This window comes from Cucumis melo, chromosome 10 (genome assembly GCF_025177605.1).
Source record: "Cucumis melo cultivar AY chromosome 10, USDA_Cmelo_AY_1.0, whole genome shotgun sequence".
Lineage (NCBI taxonomy): Eukaryota > Viridiplantae > Streptophyta > Magnoliopsida > Cucurbitales > Cucurbitaceae > Cucumis > Cucumis melo.
The window spans coordinates 13,330,823-13,353,324 of record NC_066866.1 but is presented as its reverse complement, the minus strand read 5'-3'; the positions used below and the strand labels follow the sequence as shown (position 1 = coordinate 13,353,324).

The following is a 22,502-nucleotide window of genomic DNA, read 5'->3' as shown; positions in this document are numbered from 1 at the left end:
TCAAAATAATTAATTATCTTCCACAACAATTAATTATTATTTATCTTTTTACAAATAATTATATTTTCCCAAAATATAATTATTTTACTTTTTCTCCTTTAATAAATATTCTTTCTCCAAAATACAATTATCTTTTCCTTAAATAATTATACTTCAACAAATATAATTATCTTTTCCTTTAACATAATAATTATATATATATTTCCACATATACATATAATTATTAAATCTCCAACAAACTTTTCACCCCACAATTTAATTAAATAACGTCCATAATTATTTAATTAAATTCAACTTCAACAACACTAAAAATCCACAACTTTACTTAATCCTCTTAACTTACCATCTAATCAAAATCTCAACAAACAACACATGCCAAAACCTCTAATTAATTAAATATTCATCCAACAAATATTTAATTAATTTCAATTCCCACATAAATCAAATAATTCTCATTAAATGGATTCAAAATAACGCCCAATTAATTAAATCTAATTAACTCCAAAATTATCTTAATTTTTGGGGCGTTACAATCTTCCCTCCTTTAACAACTTTCGTCCTCGAAAGTTCTAATCTTTGAACAACTTGGGATACTTGGCTCTCACGTCTTAATTAATAACAATTTCTACCAAATTCCAAAATCTTTAATTAAACATACACACCCATGTATATATATTTAATTAATCCAACACAAAACAACCGAATATATTCCTTAACTTTGAAGTCCACTTAATGTAATACCCATAATAAGTTCCTTAAATTTATGGGGTGTTACAGTCTAATGCATCAAGTACTCCATTTTGTTTTGAACAAGTTCGTTGTTGTCTTTTTTATGACATTTTAGTATACAGCAAAAATGAAGAACATCCTAAAACTAGTTTTTGAAACCCTAAAGATGAATGAATTGTATATCAATTTGAAGAAGTGCACTTTCAACATAGGAAGAATCTCATTTCTAAGACTTATCATTTGTGAAAACCAAATAAAAATGGATGAAGCCAAGGTGGAAGTTGTGATAACTTGGCCAATCCAAATAGTAAAGAAAGTCTAAGCCTTTATGGGATTGGTGTAAGACCCATGCTAGAATAGAATGGTAAATTTTGGAAAATAAAGTATTTTAATATGAATTTTGAAGTAGACTTTGGAAAGAAAGAGTTCTGTTGAAATGCATAAAGTTAGACGATGCGAAGAAGAATATGTGTTTTGAAGTTGGGCAGTAACTAGGCGACGCAAGGAGAATGACAAAGCAGACAAAAACTAACTAAGCAATCTAAAGTTCAATGTGAGATAAGCTATGCAATGAAGAATGAGGAGTTTTTCTGGGAGATTTCCTATTAATACTTAATTAGTGGGCTACGTGTCAAAATTAGAATAAAGCATGTTCATGAGAAAAACTAAGCTTACACGTGTACCACTATAAGTAGGAGCTGGAAAGTTAATAAGGACCTAAGGATGACTAATCTATTTTGGAGATTAATATAAATAGAAGGGAAGGGATGGAAAAGGAGGAGTATACAAAGATAATTAGTGTTATTTTGCTAAGGAGAAGAAGTATCAAAGAGAAGAAGAGACCTGAAGTTAGGCATTTTGAAGGGAAACTTAGTGTGATGAGTGACTTTCAAATGTTTAATATTTTCAAAGATCCTTTCTAAAACTTCTTGTTCAAATGTAAAGTTGTTTCTACATGTTTAAGATTTGTGAAAGGAATGATTATTCAAAAGAAAGCCTTTATGTGAAGTAAAGTTTTATACGCAATGAATGTTTTGTATTGAATGTATGTTTGCAAAAAATCATTAGTCTGATTCATATCAATAAAGCTAACTATTATGTACATATAAGGAGTAAAGACAGCTATGTAGAAAAGGATTGGATGGTGGAGTGAAGCTGACCAATGCATAAAAGGAGTGTATTGAGCTTAGGAACTTAAGCAAAAGTAACAAGGAATGAACTAGGAAATTTTTTTTATGTTGTTGATGAAAAGGACATTGCAGTAGTCTAAACACAAGATGTCGAGTCTTGGTGTAGGGAATGGTTCATGTTCTTGGTGGAAAGGAATATGAAACTAATGTGTGTTTATGCGATTTGATGATTTATTGAGATAAGGCGTTGAAGTCTGTTATGTTATGAAAATGAATTTATTGGTTGAATTGTATTTCCCCAAAAGGTTTTCAAAACTATTACTCACTAAGTCTTTGACTTACATTTTAAAGGTTTTCCTCTCCAGGTGAGCAGGCATTAAGGCCAAGTAAGAAAGGATAAGATGAGTTGCTACACATAGAAGCTCGACAAGCAACCTAAGTAAAGGGATGAAAGCCCAACGCAGCGGAAAATTAAAAGAGACCATAACCCAATTTTAATTGGAACCTAAAAAATACTAGTACATTGGCAAAACCTTATTTAAGGCTAAGCATGCTTTCAAGAAATAATGAATAATAGAGAAATATAGAGAATTGGAAACTTACGATCGTTGACGTCTCTGTATCTACAAAACTCCAAATTGGGGAACACAACTACTTAGAAACCTTCATATTCTCTTAATTGAGATGGTTTGAGGGAACCAATTGGAAAAGTATTTTTTATAGAGAAAAATTTTTCAGAGAAAATTAGAGAGTCTGAAAAATCACAAAACTCTTCTATTTTTGTTATGTAGATAAATCCCCATTTTTCAGACGGAAGAAGTGGGAAGTTGAGAGAAAATTTGGAAACGTGGGAAAACCACCCACGTTCCCTATTAATTTAATAATAACTCATTATTATTAAAATAATATTAATATTAATTAATTAAATCATATTTAATTAATATTTCATTTAAATCATATTTAAATGAATATCTCTCACATAAACTATAGTTTTAATTTAATTAAATCAAATTAAACTAAACTATTAATTAATTCTCCAATTAATTAATTGCTAAATTAAATATCATATATTTAATTTAACCCAAATTTGAATCATATTCAAATATAAATTTCTTTCATAACCTATAATTTTAATATGTATCATATACACATTAAATTTTAACATATAGTTTTAATATGAATCTAATTCACATTAAATTAATATTTGAACTTATTCAAATATTTTATTTTCTCATAAATTAATTTTGAATCATATCCAAAATTAAATTTATATAATAAAGTTTAATTAAAATATAAACTTTATATTATAATATATCACCATACATTATATTAATTCCCAAAGTAAATTTGAACATTTCAAATTACAACCAATGCAATTAAATCTCATTACCATTTAAGAGCTAGGAAGGGGATCTAATGGACCTACAGATCAGAAGCAACAACGATATGAGATTAATTAGCTAAACTCATTAACCACAATAACCAATATTCATTAACTGTGTGTACAATCCACTAAAGACTCACAGCTGAACTCTTCTCACTATAGATATATTTTTGTGTCCACGGATATTAGATGAATACTAGTAAGTTAGTCGTTCACAAGTGTTCGTAACACCAGTTGGGTCAAATTACCGTTTTACCCCTAAGTTACTTCTAGTCCTTAAATACCAGTGCTCCTCTAGTGATTAACTTGTTTATGGTCCAACCACTAAACAGAAACCCCTCTCGTGCCATAGAGAGGGTAGGGCCCTTTGTTCAAATCTCGGAGACACCATTTAAGGGAACACTTATCTACTTACCCTAAAGTCGGGAATGAGTGAATTCCATCTTGTGTAATTATGTTCCCAACTTCCCACTCGATCTTGTCCCCAAAATAATAAGCATGTTGAGTTGGCAATCTGGTCACTCTCACCCGTACAAATCAAAGGACAATCTCTCGCAAACAGGAGTTCGTATTACACTTAGGATTAAGACTAAGTTACCTAGGTCATCCTAATGAAATAGAAACCTAACTAATTAACAGAGTTACATCTAGTGGTTATTATTTCGCGGTCCGAGCTTATGCAAACTCATTACATAGGATACCCTCACTCGCATGTCACCTACATGAACGCGTTAGATCATTGTGTTTGTATCAAATACAAAGTGAGTCGTATCTATAGTGTTATCAGGATAAGGTACCCAGGTTTATCCCTATACCATAGACCCTTTAAGCTTATCTTAAACATTGATCCCTATATATCTCTACATACTGTTCAAGACTCATCAAACAACTTATGATGTTAGTTTATTGGATTTGGGTTATTAAGACAAAACTAATAATAAAATCATAACACTTATTGAAATTATAATAATAACACTTTATTAATAACTGTCAATGGATTCTATTTACTATCTAAAAGTTTTATGATATAAAATCCAACACTAAGTTCTTTTTACCTTGTATTACTTGTATTTGGAAAGTTATTTTATTTTTAGAAGCCTTGTTGAAAAGAGTTGCATCTCAGTTTTGTAAGAGCTAGGCAAGGTGTTCAAGTCTAAGATTTATCTTTGCACTAAAGGAATTAAGAAAAATGTAATTGTAAAACGCTTGGTTCAAATAATAAGAAATGGTTGGTTTAAAGTTATATTGTAGTCTTTTATTTGTTTCTTTTGCTGCGTGATAAAGTTGAAGTATAAGTTTTAAGTGAGTGTTCTGGCGTTTCACTTTATGCGTTAGAACTGCTCAAGTTGTGTTTCGTTTTGCATAGCGAGGTCAATGATGCGTGCGTATAAACTGGTCGTGACAATTGGCATCATTCTACAGAAAACTTATCAGAAATTTTAACTCTATAATAGCCCTAATTATTGATTGCCTAAAGAAATGAGGGTTTTCATGGGGGAAGAATTAAAAGAAAAGCTTTGATTTGATTAAAATGAAGCTTAATAGTCAACCGGTGCTTAAACTAGCAGAATTCAATAATTCCTTTGAAGTGGTTGTAGATGCTTGTGGAGCTGGAATTGAGACAGTCTTATCTCAAGGAGGACATCCGGTGGTGGAGTTCTTTAGTGAGAAGCTAAGCTCTTCTAGACAAGCATGAAGTACATATGAACATGATTTATATGCTCTTGTAAGGGCTTTAAAGCAACGTGAGCATTATCTTTTATCCAAGGAATTTATTCTCCTCACAGACCATTTTTCCTTAAAGTATTTACAACCACAGGAAAGTATCAACAGGATGCATGCTCATTGGATATCTTACATTCAACGTTTTGACTTCACCATCAAACATTAAGTCGGGAAAGAGAATAAGGTTGTAGATGCATTAAGTAGAATAGGAACCTGATTGACTATCCTCTCGATCGAGATTGTAGCTTTCAACCATCTCCCATGATTGTATGAAAATGATGAAGATTTTGGGAAAATTTGAAGCAATTGCTATAATCATATCCAAGAAGAAGATTTCCATTTAATTGAAGGGTTCCTTTTTAGAAGATACCAACTTTGTATCCCTCACACTTCGTTAAGGGAAGCCAAGATAGAGGAAGCCCATACAGAAAGATTGGCTGGTCATTTTGGTCAAGACAAGACCTTCCACATTATTAGCAAAAAATTCTATGTGGGCCAGGATACTAACAATTTTGTTAAAAGATGTGCAGTTTCTCAAATGGCTAAGAACTTCAACAAATGTCGGCCTATATCTACACCCCTGCCAATTCCTAAAAACATTTGGGAAAACCTATCGATAGGCTTTGTCATGGGCCTACCTAAGACACATAGAGACTATGATGCAGTAATGGTGGTTGTTGATAGATTCAGTAAAATGGCTCACTTTTTAGCTTGTAAAAAAACAATCGATGTTGTTTACGTTGCTACCCTCTTCTTTAGAGAGGTAGTAAGACTTCACGAATTCCTAAGACAATTGTTTATGATAGATATATCAAATTTCTAAGCCGCCTTTTAGAAGACTCTTTAGAAGAAGCCTGATACTACCCTAAAATTCAGCACCACTGACTCCCTCAAACAGATGGTCAGATAGAAGTTACCAACCGATCCTTGGAAAATCTGATTCAGTGCTTAATTGGGACTCATCCTAAACAATAGGATATGAACCTTACACATCGAGTTTTCCTTCAATAACATGAAAAATAGAACAACTAGCAAATTTCCTTTCGAGATTGTCTATACTAAAGCCTCGAGGCTGACTTTTGATTTAACTAATCTCCTTATTGGAGTAGAACTTCAAGATGAAGCATAAGATATGGTCAAGCACATCCAAAAATAACACAAAAAAGTCCTAGACCATCTAATCAAAACCATAGAATTTTACAAAGAAGAGAAGGATAAAAGGAGAAGAGAAGTAAATTTTCAAATTGGTAACCTAGTAATGACTCATTTAAGGAAGAAAATGTTTCCAATTGAAATCGGCGGTAAACTAAAGGACAGACAAATTGGTCCTTACAAAATCCTAGCTAAATACGAACCTAAAGGCTATAAGTTAGAGCAACCAGAAGGAATCACCATCAATCATGTTTTTAGCATTGCAGAGTTGAAGAAGTACCCTAATGGATTCCAACTTGCTGACTCAACTTGAGGACGAGTTTAAAGCTAGGGGGTGGATTATGATGTAACATAAACTGTTTAGTTAGACGTTGGTTGTTAGTTTGTTAAAATGATCAGTTATAGTTACTTAATAACTAGCATTGTATTAAATTTTTCTCCATAAATAAAACTCCTCACTCACATTGGAGGAATAAATTTCATTCAAAACATAAAAAAGACACTTGGTATTGTATCATCGATAAAACTTTAGGTTTAATGAGTTTGATATTTGCTTATATATGTATGTAGAAAGGCAGATAATGCAATAAATGCGTGGATAATTTTTTTTTTTTTGTCATTTTACATGTTTTAGATACATCAATCGTTGATTTATTGCAAGAATTGTTCGGAAAAACCTCTCACTTCTACCGCATGAAATAAGGAGAGAAAAAAATAAAGAAATTAAGAGAAAGTAATAAAAACTAGGGTAATTATATTGGATAGCAATTTTAAAAATAGTAATTAAGTATATAGTAATGTTTTGAAAAATTACAAATATAGCAAAATATACAAGTGATAAATTCTATCTTTGATAGACTCTTATGGTTTATCAGTGATAGACCAATATTTACAACATGATCTATCAGTGATAAATTTTGACAGATTTTGTTATATTTGTAATCTTTTAAAAATATTGTTATATACTTAATTATTTTGAATCTAATTGTTATATTGCAAGTATCCCTAAAATTAGAAACAAAAGAACTTGCTTTGGAAAACTCCTAACTTGGATAAAAAACAATGAATAAGAAAGAAATTCACTTTGTGAAAAAAATTATTACAATCATAAAGAATATTTTTCTCTCTCTCGGCCCCAATTACAAAAATACCCTCTCAAAACTTTTGGTCATTCACAACTTTTTCTCACTCTCGGCCTAGAGAATACTAAAGGAATTTAATTGGAGTCAACATACTACGGGTGCATTTAGATTGACAATAAAAAAATGTTTTTTTAAGAATACATTTTTCAAAAAAAACGTTTTTATAAAATGAGTTTAAAATCTAAACACTTACATGTTTGATTTTATCTCTTCGTAAATGTTTATATGCAAAATTGTGTTTGGTTTGTCCTATACTAACAATGTTTGTACTTAGGTTAAATTATCATAAAAGACTATTAAACATTATGAACTAATTTCATAAAGAAATACACACATTTTGAATATTTTTTTCATAAATATATTTTAAAATTAATCGTACGTTATCTTAAAATTATTAATTGTTTAGTTACTTGAAACTATACATTAATTTCATTTTTTTTTGTATTAATTTTTTTTTTTTTGGATATTTCAATTTTAGAAGCACACATATCTTGAAATGTAAACGCATAACAAAAAAAAAAACAATTGATTTCTAACAACAAAATATAAATAAGCTCAATAATTTTTCTAAGACAATATAATATTAACTAGACAAAAAGATGTGCAATTCGATCACGTTCTTCATTGACGTCCTCGAGATTTCTATCACAGATGTTAAGGTGAAGTAGATTTGGCTGAGAGATGAACATTTGCAAATCCCTATATTTAAACATATATGAATGCACATTGAAAAAATATTCAAAGTATTTAAAAATAAAAAAAAAACAAAATAAAAAAGAACGACGAAGTGAAAAATAGATAAAAAAAAAGGAATAGAAAAAACAAAGGAAGAAAAAAAGATATTTGGGAGAGATTCCTCGTTAAACATCAAATAAACATTTATTCTAAAATTTGGTTCCATGTATTTTTTCTAAAATAATTTATTTCATAATCTTATTTTTTTCAAAAATTATTTTAAGCAAATGTCAAATATCTCAGTCTATCTTAAAATGAATTATTTTAAAAATTAAAGACTTCAAAAAATCAATCCAAAACACACTCTAAAGCTTAAAGTGTTTCTAACTTAAACAATTGAAAACAAAAAACATGACTCCTTTTATAACTTATAACGTTTTTAAACCTCTCGATGTAGGACAAAACAATGACGTTTCTAAGCTTTTCAACGAAATAGGTTGCACTTTAAAAAAAAATCCAGCATGATCTTCAACCTTTTCTTCCATCAATTTTCTTTAATATACATTTTTCATTTGGATCTAATTATGAGGTGAGATTATGATTATGATTTAAATCAAACTCAGATCCTATATATATCATAAACATTTGATTAACGACATGGATTTGTTGTAGAATCAAAATGCATGAAAATTGAAGGGCTTGCTTGATTATAAGGATGAAAATGTGTTTGAAAATGAGAGAAAAAGGGGAAAGTGAAAGCATAGCGATTAGGAAAGCGAGGTTGGTGAAATGAACGGTGGATTTGGATTACAAAGCTTGAGGCTTAAAACATGGCCAACAAAGCATATCACAACAATAACTACACCTTCATTAATTTTTGGAAATGTTTAAATTAAAAGAATGACCAACTTTGGGATGTTTTTCCATGCAACAAATTTATTATTAATTCTAACATATAATATAATATAATATATACATATTCAAATTACTAAGTTTGTTTTTTTACAACTTTCTAGTTCTTATATCCTTACTTTTAAGATTAAAAGAATTTCTTTTTTTTTTTTTTTTTTTGACAGGATCTTGAAAATTTTACCATTTTTCAATAAAATTTCGACTATGTATTTTTAATCTTTTTTAAAGAAAAAAATTAAATTAAATTAACTGTTCTTATTTATATGACTGTAATCTTTGGTCTGTTCAATAGCATAATTATAATGAATACCGGTTTTAAAAATAATAATCTAGTGTATAGTATCATCTTGAAGTTACAAAAAGATTTATCTTTCGTCTATCAATAAATTACCAATATTTGTAATTTTATTGTTTATCAATAATAAACTTGTGATAGACTTTGACAACTTTGTTATATTTATAAATTTTTTAAAATGCTGCTTGCTATATATGCTAATATTGATAATTGATTGACATTTACTATCTCTATTTTGAATTCAAAATTCCTATATTTTTGTTGTACTAAAATACATATAAAATAATAATTAAAAAAAATCAGTATTCTGCTTACCGAATCAATAAGACCTTTTAGTAGCAATACATTGAAATCAATAATTTACTCAAATGGTTCACGAAGGCAAATGAACTATGAGTGGGCATACATTTTATGACATGTGCTTGAAAAACTTTTTAAAAAAGAAATCAAAGTTCCATATAACCATCTTTAAATCAATTCTTCAAAGGGAAAGCCAAACTACTATATACTTGTGTCAAACAAAAACTAAATCTCTAGAAAGGGTACTAAAAGTACGCATACATTGTCGATGGACCATTTCTTTCTTTATGTACTGTCATGAACATTTGTGTCTTAAATCGAGAAATTTTTATGTCTTGCTCTCACTATGTTTCACTATCTCTCACTTTACATCCTCCTCTGTGTAACACTCTCTTACACTCATCTTTGATTTCAATCTCTCAAGCTTCCTCATAAACAATTTCATAATGCTTGTTTCATTTTAGAAGGATTGTCGAATCGTTCGTAATTTAGCCAACAATCACATCATCAATTAAAGTGCAAGTGAGGGCAAAACACATAATGTGAGGACTTATCAGTTAAATGACATTATTTTTCTTTTAGTGAATCATTTGGAATTTTGAGTCAAGAAATTAGGTCTATTGGTACAAATTTCCCCAAGTATTAAAGTTGAAAGTTTCTTTTAGCCATTAGAAAAACGGTTACATATAAAACAACAAACGTAGAGATATTGAAAGATTTAGAAAGGGAAAATCAAAGAATTAAACCACCAAACCAAACTCCTCAGCTGTGTGTCCCGTCCTCTCTACCAACCCACTCTGCCTCCCCATTGATAAATGACAGAGCTCTATTTATGGCCTCCATTACCAAGCTTAAAATCCCATCTCCTTCACCGGTGACCCTATTTTCTCTCTCCCGCTCAACATCTTCCTTTCTTTCTCCATCGCCGATCAGTAAGCTCTTCTTTCCCTTTCCTCTCTTAAATGCACAGCAAATTTTGTTCTCGTTCCTATGCTTATCAACTGTTTGTGTAAATGTCTCAATGAAAACCCACATGCCATTTGACTCTAATTTGTCTCTCCGCTCTTAAAATTGGGCCTTTTTATGTGTTTATAGCCTTCGAAATTCCAGTTGTGTTTAGTATGATCTTCTTTCTTTTACTCTTAAAAACATAGCAATTTTTGTTCTTGTTTCTATGCATATCCACTGTTTGTGTAAATGTCTCAAGGAATACTCGCATGTGATTTCACTCTAATTTATCTCTTTGCTCCCATATTGGGGGATTTTTATGTGTTTATGGCCTTTGAAACTCGAACTGATTGATGGATCTGTGGGGTTTTTATTTGATTTTGTGTGAATTGGCTGATGGGTTTGTTTTGTGTTGGGTGTTTGGAAAACCCTGTGAGCAGTGGGAAGTGAAGTGGAAGTGGTAGCAGACATCGCTTTCCCTAAGCAGATCGTTAAGGCCAAGCCGTTATCTCTGTTGGGTCATGGTGAGTTGAGTTCATCCTCCTTTCATTTCACTTTTTTCTCTCCTATCGCTAAATTACAAAATAAAATAAAATATCACTTTTAGTCAAAAAAAAAAAAAAAAAAAAAAAAAAAAAAAAAACTTTCTTATAATGAACAATTTAGTCCATCAAATTGGGTTTGCAGTTTACTCTCAAATTTGTAATAATTTATACTCTCAAATTTATAATGATTTTGTTACAATATAGAATTATATGGACTAAATCATTACGAAAATAAGAGTACAAGGATTAAATCATTATCAAATTGAAGCTATAGGAACTAAATCGTCACAAATCAAAATTGTAGGGACTAAATTGTTGCTTCCTATAACTTTAGAAACCAAACGTACTTTTTATATTATCATGTATTATAAGTTATGATATCGTGTTATTTAGAACAATGAATATACAAAAAATTTTAATATATAAACTTATTCATAAATTTAACTAATTAATAGTAATTTGTATGGGATATATGTATATGTGTGTATAACAGGAACTACAGAGATAGAGATTCACTTTCTAGAAATAAAGTTGACTGCCATTGGAGTTTATTTGGAGCCTTCAGTTGTGGAGCATTTGCAACAATGGAAGGGAAAAGCTGCTAAGGACTTAGTGGAAGATGATGACTTCTTTCAGGCTATTGTTTCTGGTATCTCCCTAGTTATCCTATTTTTAACTATACTATCTCATCACATTCCTAAATGTGAATTACTTGACGATCTGTTCAAACATATATATTTCATTGTTTGATCGTAATGTTTCATATTTATGATGTTTCATATACTACCTCGTCACACGTGCAAAGGATTTAGATCCGTTCAAACATATTTCATTATTGGATCGTAATGTTTCATATCTATGATGTTTCTTATACTATCGCATCACACATGAGATCCATTCAAACATATCTCATTGTTAGAAAGATTATACATTATTTCAATTCAAATAGCTCTAACCAATGACAAAATTAGATTCGTCCCGTTTAGCTTATTCTATATATATAGATAGATAGATAGATAGATAGATAGTATGGATATGCTTGTGATAAGTGTTTTTTTCTTTTCTTTTTTTTTTCTTTTTTTGTCACTTTCTAAATTATCTATCTCACAGTTAGCTAGTTGGCGGGGTGATGACTTTTGGTGTGTCAGTCTAGTGAGAAGTTTGGGGGTTATTTTTATTTTCGAAAGCTTCCTAATTGAATGACTTGTAAAGGTTAATGTTTATGTTTTTGTACATGTTTTTCATGAACTATTGGTTTTACAAGAGTTACAATTCTATTTATTTGTGTAAGAAAGATCATATCACATTTTTACCCCTGGTGTGTTCGTTTTATGTTCTTGATTTGCTTTTTGTTTTTCAATAATTTACGGGGAAAGAGAGAATAAAATTTTCTTTCTCCGATCTCCGCATTCAATTTTTTTTTTTTTGAAAGGTGCATTCAATTTTTTTGTGCTTATTAAATATTCACTTACATCTTTTGTTTTGTTTATTTTTTTTATTTTCATCTTTCTTATATGAAAATAAAATATTTTTTAGTACAACAATAGAACCTCTTGTTACCATTGAAATGAATTACAGGAAATTAAAACTTTTACTTTTTATTTGAGAGAATTAAAAGAGTAGTTTTTAAATATAACAAAACGACTTTCGCAATAGATCCAGATGATCATTTATTAACAATTTTTCTAATTAAAATTGTTACTAAATTTTAACAATTATTAAAAAATATTAATTGAAAAACACGTGTATATATATAGGAACATTTTCAATTATAGCCAAAAGTTATAATTATTTACTCTATAAAATTCTTTAGAGTCTATTTAACCTTTTTGTTAAATTTTGTTAATAGTTTTACTTTGCCATTCATAAAAATTTCTCATATTATATACAGTGAGAATTTTATAAGTCTCAAAAGTCAAAGATTTGATTAAAAAAAAAAGAAATGAAAGCATATCTAAATATATTATTTATACTTTGAAAATTACTTCCGAAGCAAAATGTAAAACCGTTATAAGTGAACTTAGAATCCAAAAACATATATTAAATTAAGTTTAAATTATATAACAACACCTTTGGATTTTGTCATTTTCTAAAATACCTTTTATCATTTCAATAATTGTAAAATGAGTCCTAAATTTTCACAAATGTTTCAAAAATATTTGGAGGAGACAATTCCTTGAGAATTTCAAAGATATATTAAAGAGGACGTATTGACCCAAATCTTTTGTTCTATGTCACTATGATCACCCTTTTATATCACAATTTATTTCCATCTACAATTCTAAAGAATTTATAATTTAAAAGTAGTTTCAAAATGTTTCTAAATTTTCGAGGGTAATATTTTAACTTTTGGAAGTACGGAAAGTTAATCAAATCTTTGTCTCAAAATCTCAACTAATAACTGGAATTGGGAAAGCTAAAGTCTAGACCTTAAATGCTTAAAATGGTGACAGCTCCAGTGGAGAAGGTAATAAGAGTAGTGGTGATCAAAGAGATCAAAGGGTCACAATATGGAGTTCAGTTGGAGAGTGCAGTTAGGGATAGATTGGCAGCTGATGACAAATATGAAGATGAAGAGGAAGCTCAGTTGGAAAAAATTGTTGAATTTTTTCAGTCCAAATATTTGAAGACGCATTCTGTTATAAACTTTCATTTCCCACCAGCTTCAACCATTGCTCAGGTAACTAACTTCTCTAAATGTTTAGAGATTATCATTTTATTTTTGTTTTTTATTTAAATTTAGTTTTAATCACAATGTTGGTTCTTTAGAAAATGTTAGAGTTTTGTTCGATTAAATCTAATCAATAGTCCCGTGGTTTGATACAATCTTCATACATATATAGTTCCTACTATATGGGTTATTTATGAAAGTTTAGTTCATACATTTTGAGGTGTTTATTTGACTTTTAAACTTTAGAAAGCTTCTAATAAGTTGTTAGTAGACATGCAAGGTAAGTATATATGAAATGCTTTTGTCCCACATTGGCTAGAATGGAATGAAAAAAGTGGTATATTTAAGTTGTTGGCTCTCCCACCCCAAATCCATTCCAAATAGTTGACTTTTGAAGTGTGATTCTCCAAAGTGCTCAAGTATATATCTAACATAAGTTCTTCAACTTTCAACTTTGTGTTCAATAAAATTCAATGAACAATTAATTGCATTATAATTTCTAAAAGAGTATATCTTATATTTGGTATGTGGAATTTTTGCAGATAGAGTTTTCAAGTGATGAGAAGGAGGAATCAAAGATGAAAGTTGAGAATGGAAATGTGGTTGAGATGATTAAGAAATGGTACTTGGGAGGGACTAGAGGTGTGTCTCAACCAACCATATCATCATTGGCTAACAATCTTGCCATTGAATTATCTAAATGAACCCTACCACCTTTGAACTTCTTTTGCACAATGTTTTTTTTTTTTCTTTCTTTTCTTAATTATTATAATAGTGGTTAAATTCAAGTATGTGTAATCGTTGTTGCATTAGGTTAATGTTTAAGTGGCAAGGTGAGAATTTGAATATTTGAACTCTTGATCCAAGTTCAAGTTATATGCGTAATTATTAAATTCTGTTTTTAAAATTTAGCTAATAATTCAAATATTTACTTAACAAACATGAAACTAAAGTAAAAAAGTTAAAAAAATAAGTTGACTATACAGAATCAATAAATTAATAGAGGGTTTGATCTTGGTTATATTTATTATTTTCTTACCATTTTACTCTTTAAGCACAATTATCCATCTACATTTATTAGGTTTGTTTTAATTATTTATTTCCTATTACAGATGTTATCAAATATAATAAAATGGATCAAAAATATTTATAAATATAGTAAAATATTATTGTCTATCAATGTATACAAGGATAAACTATTATTCATCTAGCGTTCATCACTATCTATCTCTAACGTACTACATTTTGCAATATTTGAAATATTTTTTCAGTAGTTTTATCATTTCAAATAATTGTTCTATGAAAAAATTACCTTTTTAATCTTCAAGTTTTGATGAATATATGTATTTGATTTATGAGTTTTAAATATTTACCTTTTTAGTTTTCATGTTTATAAGAATAGATTTATTAGTCTATGAGCTTTTAAATTGTATCTTTTTTAGTCCTTAAATTTTAATAATAGATTTAGAAAATCCTAGTTTTGTTTTATTTTTTAAAATAGCTATATAACATTTAAAATTTTAAAAGTAGTTTTAGAGGATATGGATTTTAGAAATTATTTTTATATATTTTTAAACCTATTTTTAAAATTCGGTGACTAAAATGGTACATTTTAGAAACTCAGGAACTAAATGAGTCTATTTTTATAAAAGACTCATGCATAAATAACATTTAAGTCAAAATAATAGAATATATAGTATAATGATAAAATAATTGCATATACAACACAAAATTAGTAAAAGACTAAAAATTCATATCCATCTATAATTTTGGGCACTTTTTCCCAAATTCCTCAATCTAAAAATTATCAATGATAACAAATATTAGTAGTAGCAGCTATCACCAATAGATGTTGTCACTAATAGTTGCTATTAGTTACTATCACCAATAGATGGTACTAGTTGTTATCACTTATAAATACTATCAGTGTGATAACTTTCTATTTGTCACCTTTACGAGTGTTTCTTCCCGATTTTCTTAAATGAAGTTATTGTTGATAGAAGCTACTAATGATAGCGATTGATAGCTGCTATAAGTTGCTACCACTGATAGATGTTATTAGTGATAACTTCAATTAAAGAAATGTACTATCAGTTATTATCATTAATATCGTCTACTAGTGATAACATCTATTAATGATAGCCACAAAAGAGCAGAGTTGCAATTATAAAATTTTACAAGTTGACTAGTAAACATTTGCTATTTTTACAAATATTTTATCCTTGTGTTATATTTTTTGTTTATTTCCAAAATTTTGTTATTTACTATAACTTTTCTCTTATAAACCTAGGAACAAAACAAATACATTTTCCAAATCCAAGGACCAAACACACATATTCTTCAAAATTTGGGGACTAAAAGATAATTTTCCATTATTCTAATTCAAATATGATAGTAATGTGAAAATTAAACCTAAATCTAAAATGCTAAATGTATCCTCAACCATCATTATTCCCTTTTATAAATACATGTTTAGTTCAATATTGTTGAAATTTATGTCCTAAAACTCGTAGTTTGTAATCATATTCTATTTAATAAAGTCGTTATTGAGAAATTGAATACTATAATCTTAAGATCCCAAGGCTATTTTGAGTAAACTTGAACTTTATATAGAGACATAAATATGGATTAAGTTCGAGTAAATAACCTAAATAGTCTATAGTATATAAATAAAGGTTGGGCGCCTTATTCAAAGATACTATGGATGTGGCCCGCTTTGTAGTTAATATAAACATGCATGTTAATTAATTAATATGGATATTAATTAATATATTTATTTATTTATTTATTTAATATAATTAATTAATTATTTAATTAATTAAATTAATTTTGATTAAATATGATTTAATAAAATTAATTAATTAATTAATCAATAATTTATTTAATTTTATTAAGTATGATTTAATTTAATTAAAATATGATTTAATTGAAAGTTAAATAAAGTAAATCCATATTAATTAATTTCTTTATATAATGGTTATATATTGTTGGATGTATGTTATAGGTTTGTCTAAGTTTTTTTTAAGTGTTATAAAATGAATTAGACGTTTGAAATCTATAACAAAGATAAGATGCATGCTCACCTAGGTTAAAAATCATATCTTCCAAATTTCATAGAATTAGGTCGATATCTTGTAAAATTGGTTACAAGAGGCTTATTTGATTCGATCTTGTTAACAAGTCAGACAAGATGACTAAGGTTGGAGATTCTTAAGTTGACGGTTTACGGAACACGTCCTACTTGGAGATCGTAATTATCAGTTCTTGAGCCTAGTTAACCTAGTTTTATGAGCATGCGTGAGAGGTGTTAGGTAATAAAATTGGTTTATCACTTAGACATCGTAGATTAAAATCTAGTATAATAAGTTATGCTCGGATGTTTTACCTAGACTTAGGATTTGTTTACGTTAGCCTAAATATAATCCTAAAGTTTCTAATACCCTTAAAATCATTATAGAACACTTTAGCTAGAGAGGAGTAATGTACTTTTAATTCTAGCGTCCCTAAGAGTTCACATTGTGAGATCCATGCAGGGCTTTACACCGTATATAAGAGCGGACTCCCTTCGGAGAGTGTTTGCATGGATCAAGATTAAGGTGAATAGGGGAAGTAGTTCATAGTAAGTGGATAAGGGATATGTGACGACACATCCCACGGTCTCTTCTATTAGGTCGCACTGTGAGATTCCTATAATGCGCTTGCTTGTCTGCTCTGGAGCAAAGTTCCCCCTCAGAGAATTGTGTTATAGGATTCAGCACATCGCGAACTCCAAAGATTGATAGTTTTTCTTAGATCAGTTTTCATATTGTCTTTCCACTTTCGGGAGCGTATTGGTTCTGATCTCTGAGATCCAAAAATGACGGGTTACACTTATAAGAATTACTAAGTTGTTAGTACATTCTCGACCAAAGAAGCGATAACTAAATGTTATTCTAGAGTTAGCATCTAGACAAGATTGTCTTGGTTCAAAGGAGGAATAATCGACTGCCCTTCGATAGAGGTTATCCTAAACTTTTGAAATATTGTTGCAAAACATAAATAATGAAGGGTACATTATTAGTCGTTGCTAAATTAGATTGGTTTATAAAGGATTATAGGTTTATTTCTAAAGAGAACATGTGTAACGCCCCAACAATTTAGAATTTAATTTATTATCTTAAGTGTAGTTATTGAAATTTTGAGTGTTTTCAATTAAGTGATTTATGAACATTTGATTTTTAGACATCAAGAAAATATCTAAGGGTGATATTTATTTGGAAAAAAGATTAAGGTGATTGGGTGATTTTGATATTTTTTTATGGGAGATTGTTGGGCTTAAATAAGAAAGAGATTAAGTGGATTCAATTGATTAAATTAGGGAAAGAGAAAAGAAGAAGAATATTAAGCCTATTATTATTATTATTATCTCTTTAAAAAGGACCATTGGGACTTGTGCAAACCATCATCACCTTCTTTGAGAAAGAAAAAGAAAAAAAAAAGGAAAGAAACCCTAGCCGAAGCCACGCCGCCGCCACCGTCGACCGAAGCCCGCTGAGCTCCAGCCGTCACGCGCGGATCTCAGCCGCGTCTCTAAGTCGTTCACGTGGAGCCCCGCTGCATCGTCTTCACCGATCCGTCGTCCGCCCGAGCATTTCCGTCAGCTGCCGTTACGAGTTCAGTCGCGTCGCCCAACCGCTCGCCCAGCAACGCTGTCGCACATCGAGCGCCGTCCATCGAAGTCTGCGAAGCCCAACCGCTCACTCAGCCACGTCGTCGCACATCGAGCACCGTTCGTCAAAGTCTGCGAAGCCCAGCCGCACCCGCACCTCCGCAACCCGAGTCACACACGCGCACCCGACCCGAACAGCCGTGCCCTCGCCTTCGACCCGGAGCTCGACCCGCGTTTTCTTCACCGCGTGAAGCTGATCCGACCCGCGCCCTTCTCCGTGAGCCGATCGCGAGCCGCGCCAGCGCCTACACAGTAGCCGAGTCGCACGCGCGAGCCGCATGTCCGAGCCGTTTTCTGCTTTCTAGCCGAGTCGCCTAGCCGCTTCACCTGTCTTTGAGTCGTCAGCCTGCTTCGATCTTTTTCACCTAGTTTGTTAAGTTGATTGGGTTTTGGAATACCCAGCTAAACATTTAAAATTTGTTGGATCTCAAATAATTTAATTTTGGGGTTAAAAATTAAATTATTTCTCTTAAGAAACATCTAGGACCAATTGATCTTGGAGCGTGGGACTTCTCCAGTTAAGGGCTCAAGCGTCGCAACCTCAACCTAAGGTAAGTTACTTCAATGGAATGTCTGGAGTCTTTGGTCGATTGGTGATTAAGTTATGAAAAATTTGTGTTCTTACCAGTAGGACTTCGCTGCTGGGAAAGCGTGACCTTGCAGTTAGGACTCGTTGAGCAAATCTTCAGGTAAGAGATTCTACTACTAGCCATACGAGTAGAATTAAGAGATCGAATACATTCTTAGTTATGCACATTGATGACTAGATTGCATAACGACATGTCAATTAATGAGGATATGATATGACATGAAGATGTGATTTGATATGATGATATGATTTGACATGATGATGTGGTGTGATATGATGATAGGATGTAACATGATGACGTAATGATGCTATGTTACGTGTATGCTATGGTTAGGGTGCATGTTAGTTTATCCTATTAGAGTCGTACCTGCATGGGTGTCCTTCGGGATCACCACCTATTTAGGACTGCGTAGTCCGACCAGACCGCCAATCTGACATTGATATAGACATGATTCGAGTGATTCGACGGGATCCTCGCAACCCGATTGTCTTAGCGTTTCCTCCGGGTACGCTACAGACCAGTTTTTCCTAGGTGTTCCTTTGGGTCACCGAAGACCAGATTTTGTTCCTACGGGATCACATGTTGCACGTGTTCGGGAACGTGTCAGTTCTTGGGTACCATTTTGAGGACTCTAATAGGAAGTTAACAGGCACCTAGCGGGACTAGTAGTGGGTCCCTTACTGAGTATTTTATACTCACTCTTTCCATTTTATTTTTTCAGGCAAGGGCAAGCTGGCGAGCGACCAGAAGTGACCGTGGCGAGCCATAGGGATCTCTTGCTTCCGCTTTATATCCAAGTTCAGACCTTAAACGTTTGCATTTTAGTTATTCCTTATTTGTTATTTTATTTCTTTAAAATTAGATAGGGCCCGAGTTAGGATTTTACCTTTACACATATCGCAAATTACTTTTGATTAGACTTCTAAATAATTTAAATTTTTGAGGTTTTGTTTCATTTTATCCAAACTTTATAAACTTTATTTGTTTTTTTAAAATTAGTAATGGCTTCGACTTAGTATAAGGAGTTGGGTCGTTACAATATGTTTTTTTAGCATGAATAGCTCAATAGTTCAATTGTTAGCTTCTAAAAAACTTAATTGCAATTATTATGCGACATGAAAATCAAATTTTAACACAATACTGGTAATTGACGATTTGAGATTTGTCTTAACTGAGGAATGTCTTCAAACCCCTACCTCTAATGCTAATCGAACTAGTCAAGAAGCATATGATCGATGGGTAAAGGCTAATGAAAAAGCCCGTGTCTACATTCTTTCCAGCATGTCAGATGTTCTAGCAAAGAAACATGAATCCTTAGCCACGACTAAAGAAATTATGGATGAATTAACGGCAATGTTTGGGCAACCAGAATGGTCCCTAAGACACGAGGCAATCAAATACATTTACACTAAGCGTATGAAGGAGGGGACCTCTGTTAGAGAATATGTCCTGGACATGATGATGCACTTCAACATCACTGAAGTAAATGGTGGTGCCATTGATGAGGCCAATCAGGTTAGTTTTATCTTAAAGTCTCTTCCGAAGAGTTTCATATCATTTCAAACAAATGTGTCCCTTAACAAGATAGAGTTTAACCTAACAACCCTTCTAAACGAGCTCCAGCGATTCCAGACCCTTACCATGGGTAAGGGAAAACAAGTGGAAGCAAATGTTGCTACCACAAAAATAAAATCTTCAAGAGAATCGTCCTCTAAAACCAAAGCTAGACCCTCAAAACCTAAACCTATAAAAAGAAAGGAAAGGGGAAGACTCTTAACTAGAACAAGGGAAAGAAAGCTACAAAAAAAGGTAAGTGTTACCACTATGGTCAGAACGGACACTAGTTGAGAAACTGCCTAAAGTACCTTGCAGAGAAAAAGACAGAGAAGGAAACGCAAGGTAAATATGATATACTAGTTGTTGAAACATGTTTAGTGGAATATGAAAATTCAATATGGATATTAGATTCAAGAGCCACTGACCATATTTGATTCTCATTTCAGGAAAATAGTTCTTGGAAAAGGCTTTCAGAAGGCGAGATCACTCTCAAGGTTGGACCAGAAGAGATGGTCTCAGCTGAAGCAGTGAGAGATTTAAAGTTGTATTTTGGAAATAGATATATCATAATAAAGAATGTCTTGTATGTACCACAAATGAAAATAAATTTAATATCTATTTCTTGTATTTTGGAACACATGTATAGAATATCTTTTGAAATTAATGAAGCGTTCATTTTCTATAAAAGTATCCAAATCTGTTCTGCTATACATGAAAAAAACTTATATAAGTTAAGACCAACACAATCAAATTTTCTCTTAAATATTGAAATGTTTAGAACAACCAAAACTCAGAATAAAAGATAAAAAGTTTCTTTTAATGCCTATTTATGACACTTGAGATTTGGTCAAAAAATCTCAATAGGGTTGGAAAGATTAGTTAAAAGTGGACTTCTAAGTGAGTTAGAAGATAACTCTTTACCTCCTTGTGAATCTTGTATTTAAGGAAAAATGACCAAGAGATCTTTTACTGGAAAATGTCTCAGAGCCAAAATACTTTTAGAGCTCGTACATTCGGACCTTTGTGAACCAATGAACGTCAAAGCTCGGGGAGGGTGTGAATATTTTATTAGTTTTATTGATGATTATTCGAGGTACGGTCATGTTTACCTAATTCATCACAAGTCTGATTCTTTTGAAAAATTCAAAGAATATATAAGGCTGCAATTGAGAATGAATTAGATAAAACAATAAAAATACTTCGATCAGATCAAGGTGGAGAATATTTGGACTTGCGATTTCATGACTATTTGAAGAACATGGAATCCAGTCACAACTCTCTACATCTAGTACGCCTCAGCAGAACGATGTATTAGAAAGAAGAAATCGAATCTTGTTAGACATGATTCGCTCTATGAAGAGCTTTGCTCAGTTGTCGAATTCCTTTTGGGGATATGCTTTAGAAATAGCTGTCTATATTTTGAGCAACGTTCCATCTAAAAGTGTTTCAGAAACACCTTATGAGCTTTAGAAAGGACGTAAAGAAAGTTTACGTCACTTTAGAATTTGGGGATGTCCGACATATGTGTAAGTACAAAATCCTAAAAAATTGAAACATCGTTCAAAATTATGTCTATTCATAGGTTATCCAAAGGAATCTAGAGGTGGTCTGTTTTATGATCCTCAAGAAAATAAAGTATTTGTATCAACAAATGCCACATTCTTAGAAGAAGAGCACATCAAGGATCATCAACCTCGCAGTAAATTAGTATTAAAAAAGATTTCCAAAAGTGCTACAGATAAACCTAGTTCATCCACTAAAGTAGTTGATAAAACTAGGAAATCTGGTTAAACACATCCTTTTCAAGAGTTGAGAGAGTCTCGACGTAGTGGGAGGGTTGTTCATCAGTCTGATTGCTAATTGGGTTTAAGTGAAACTCAAGTCGTCATACCTGATGATGGCATAGAGGATCCACTAACCTATAAATAGGCAATAAATGATGTAGACCGTGACCAATGGATCAAAGTCATGGACCTTGAAATGGAGTCTATGTATTTCAATTATGTCTGGACTTTAGTAGATCAACCAAATAGCGTAAA

At 31.3% G+C, this 22,502-nt stretch overlaps 1 protein-coding gene across 1 annotated transcript; it reads left to right on the top strand.

Moving 5' to 3' along the window:
* Positions 1–10,046: 10,046 nt before the first annotated feature.
* On the top strand, positions 10,047–14,456 carry LOC103496746 (chalcone isomerase-like protein 2). The gene is made up of 5 exons (XM_008458730.3): positions 10,047–10,376; positions 10,833–10,916; positions 11,431–11,586; positions 13,391–13,617; positions 14,151–14,456. The coding sequence occupies exons 1-5, from the start codon at positions 10,277–10,279 to the stop codon at positions 14,310–14,312; spliced, it is 729 nt and encodes a 242-aa protein (XP_008456952.1). The 5' UTR covers positions 10,047–10,276; the 3' UTR covers positions 14,313–14,456.
* The last annotated feature ends 8,046 nt before the right edge of the window (positions 14,457–22,502 follow it).

Excerpts from the sequence above, each read along its gene's own strand:
- LOC103496746 (XM_008458730.3), top strand. The coding sequence starts at position 10,277 with ATGGCCTCCATTACCAAGCTTAAAATCCCATCTCCTTCACCGGTGACC. Across the intron at positions 10,917-11,430 it reads GTTATCTCTGTTGGGTCATG|GAACTACAGAGATAGAGATT; the intron begins GTGAGTTGAGTT and ends TGTGTATAACAG. Across the intron at positions 11,587-13,390 it reads CTTTCAGGCTATTGTTTCTG|CTCCAGTGGAGAAGGTAATA; the intron begins GTATCTCCCTAG and ends AAATGGTGACAG.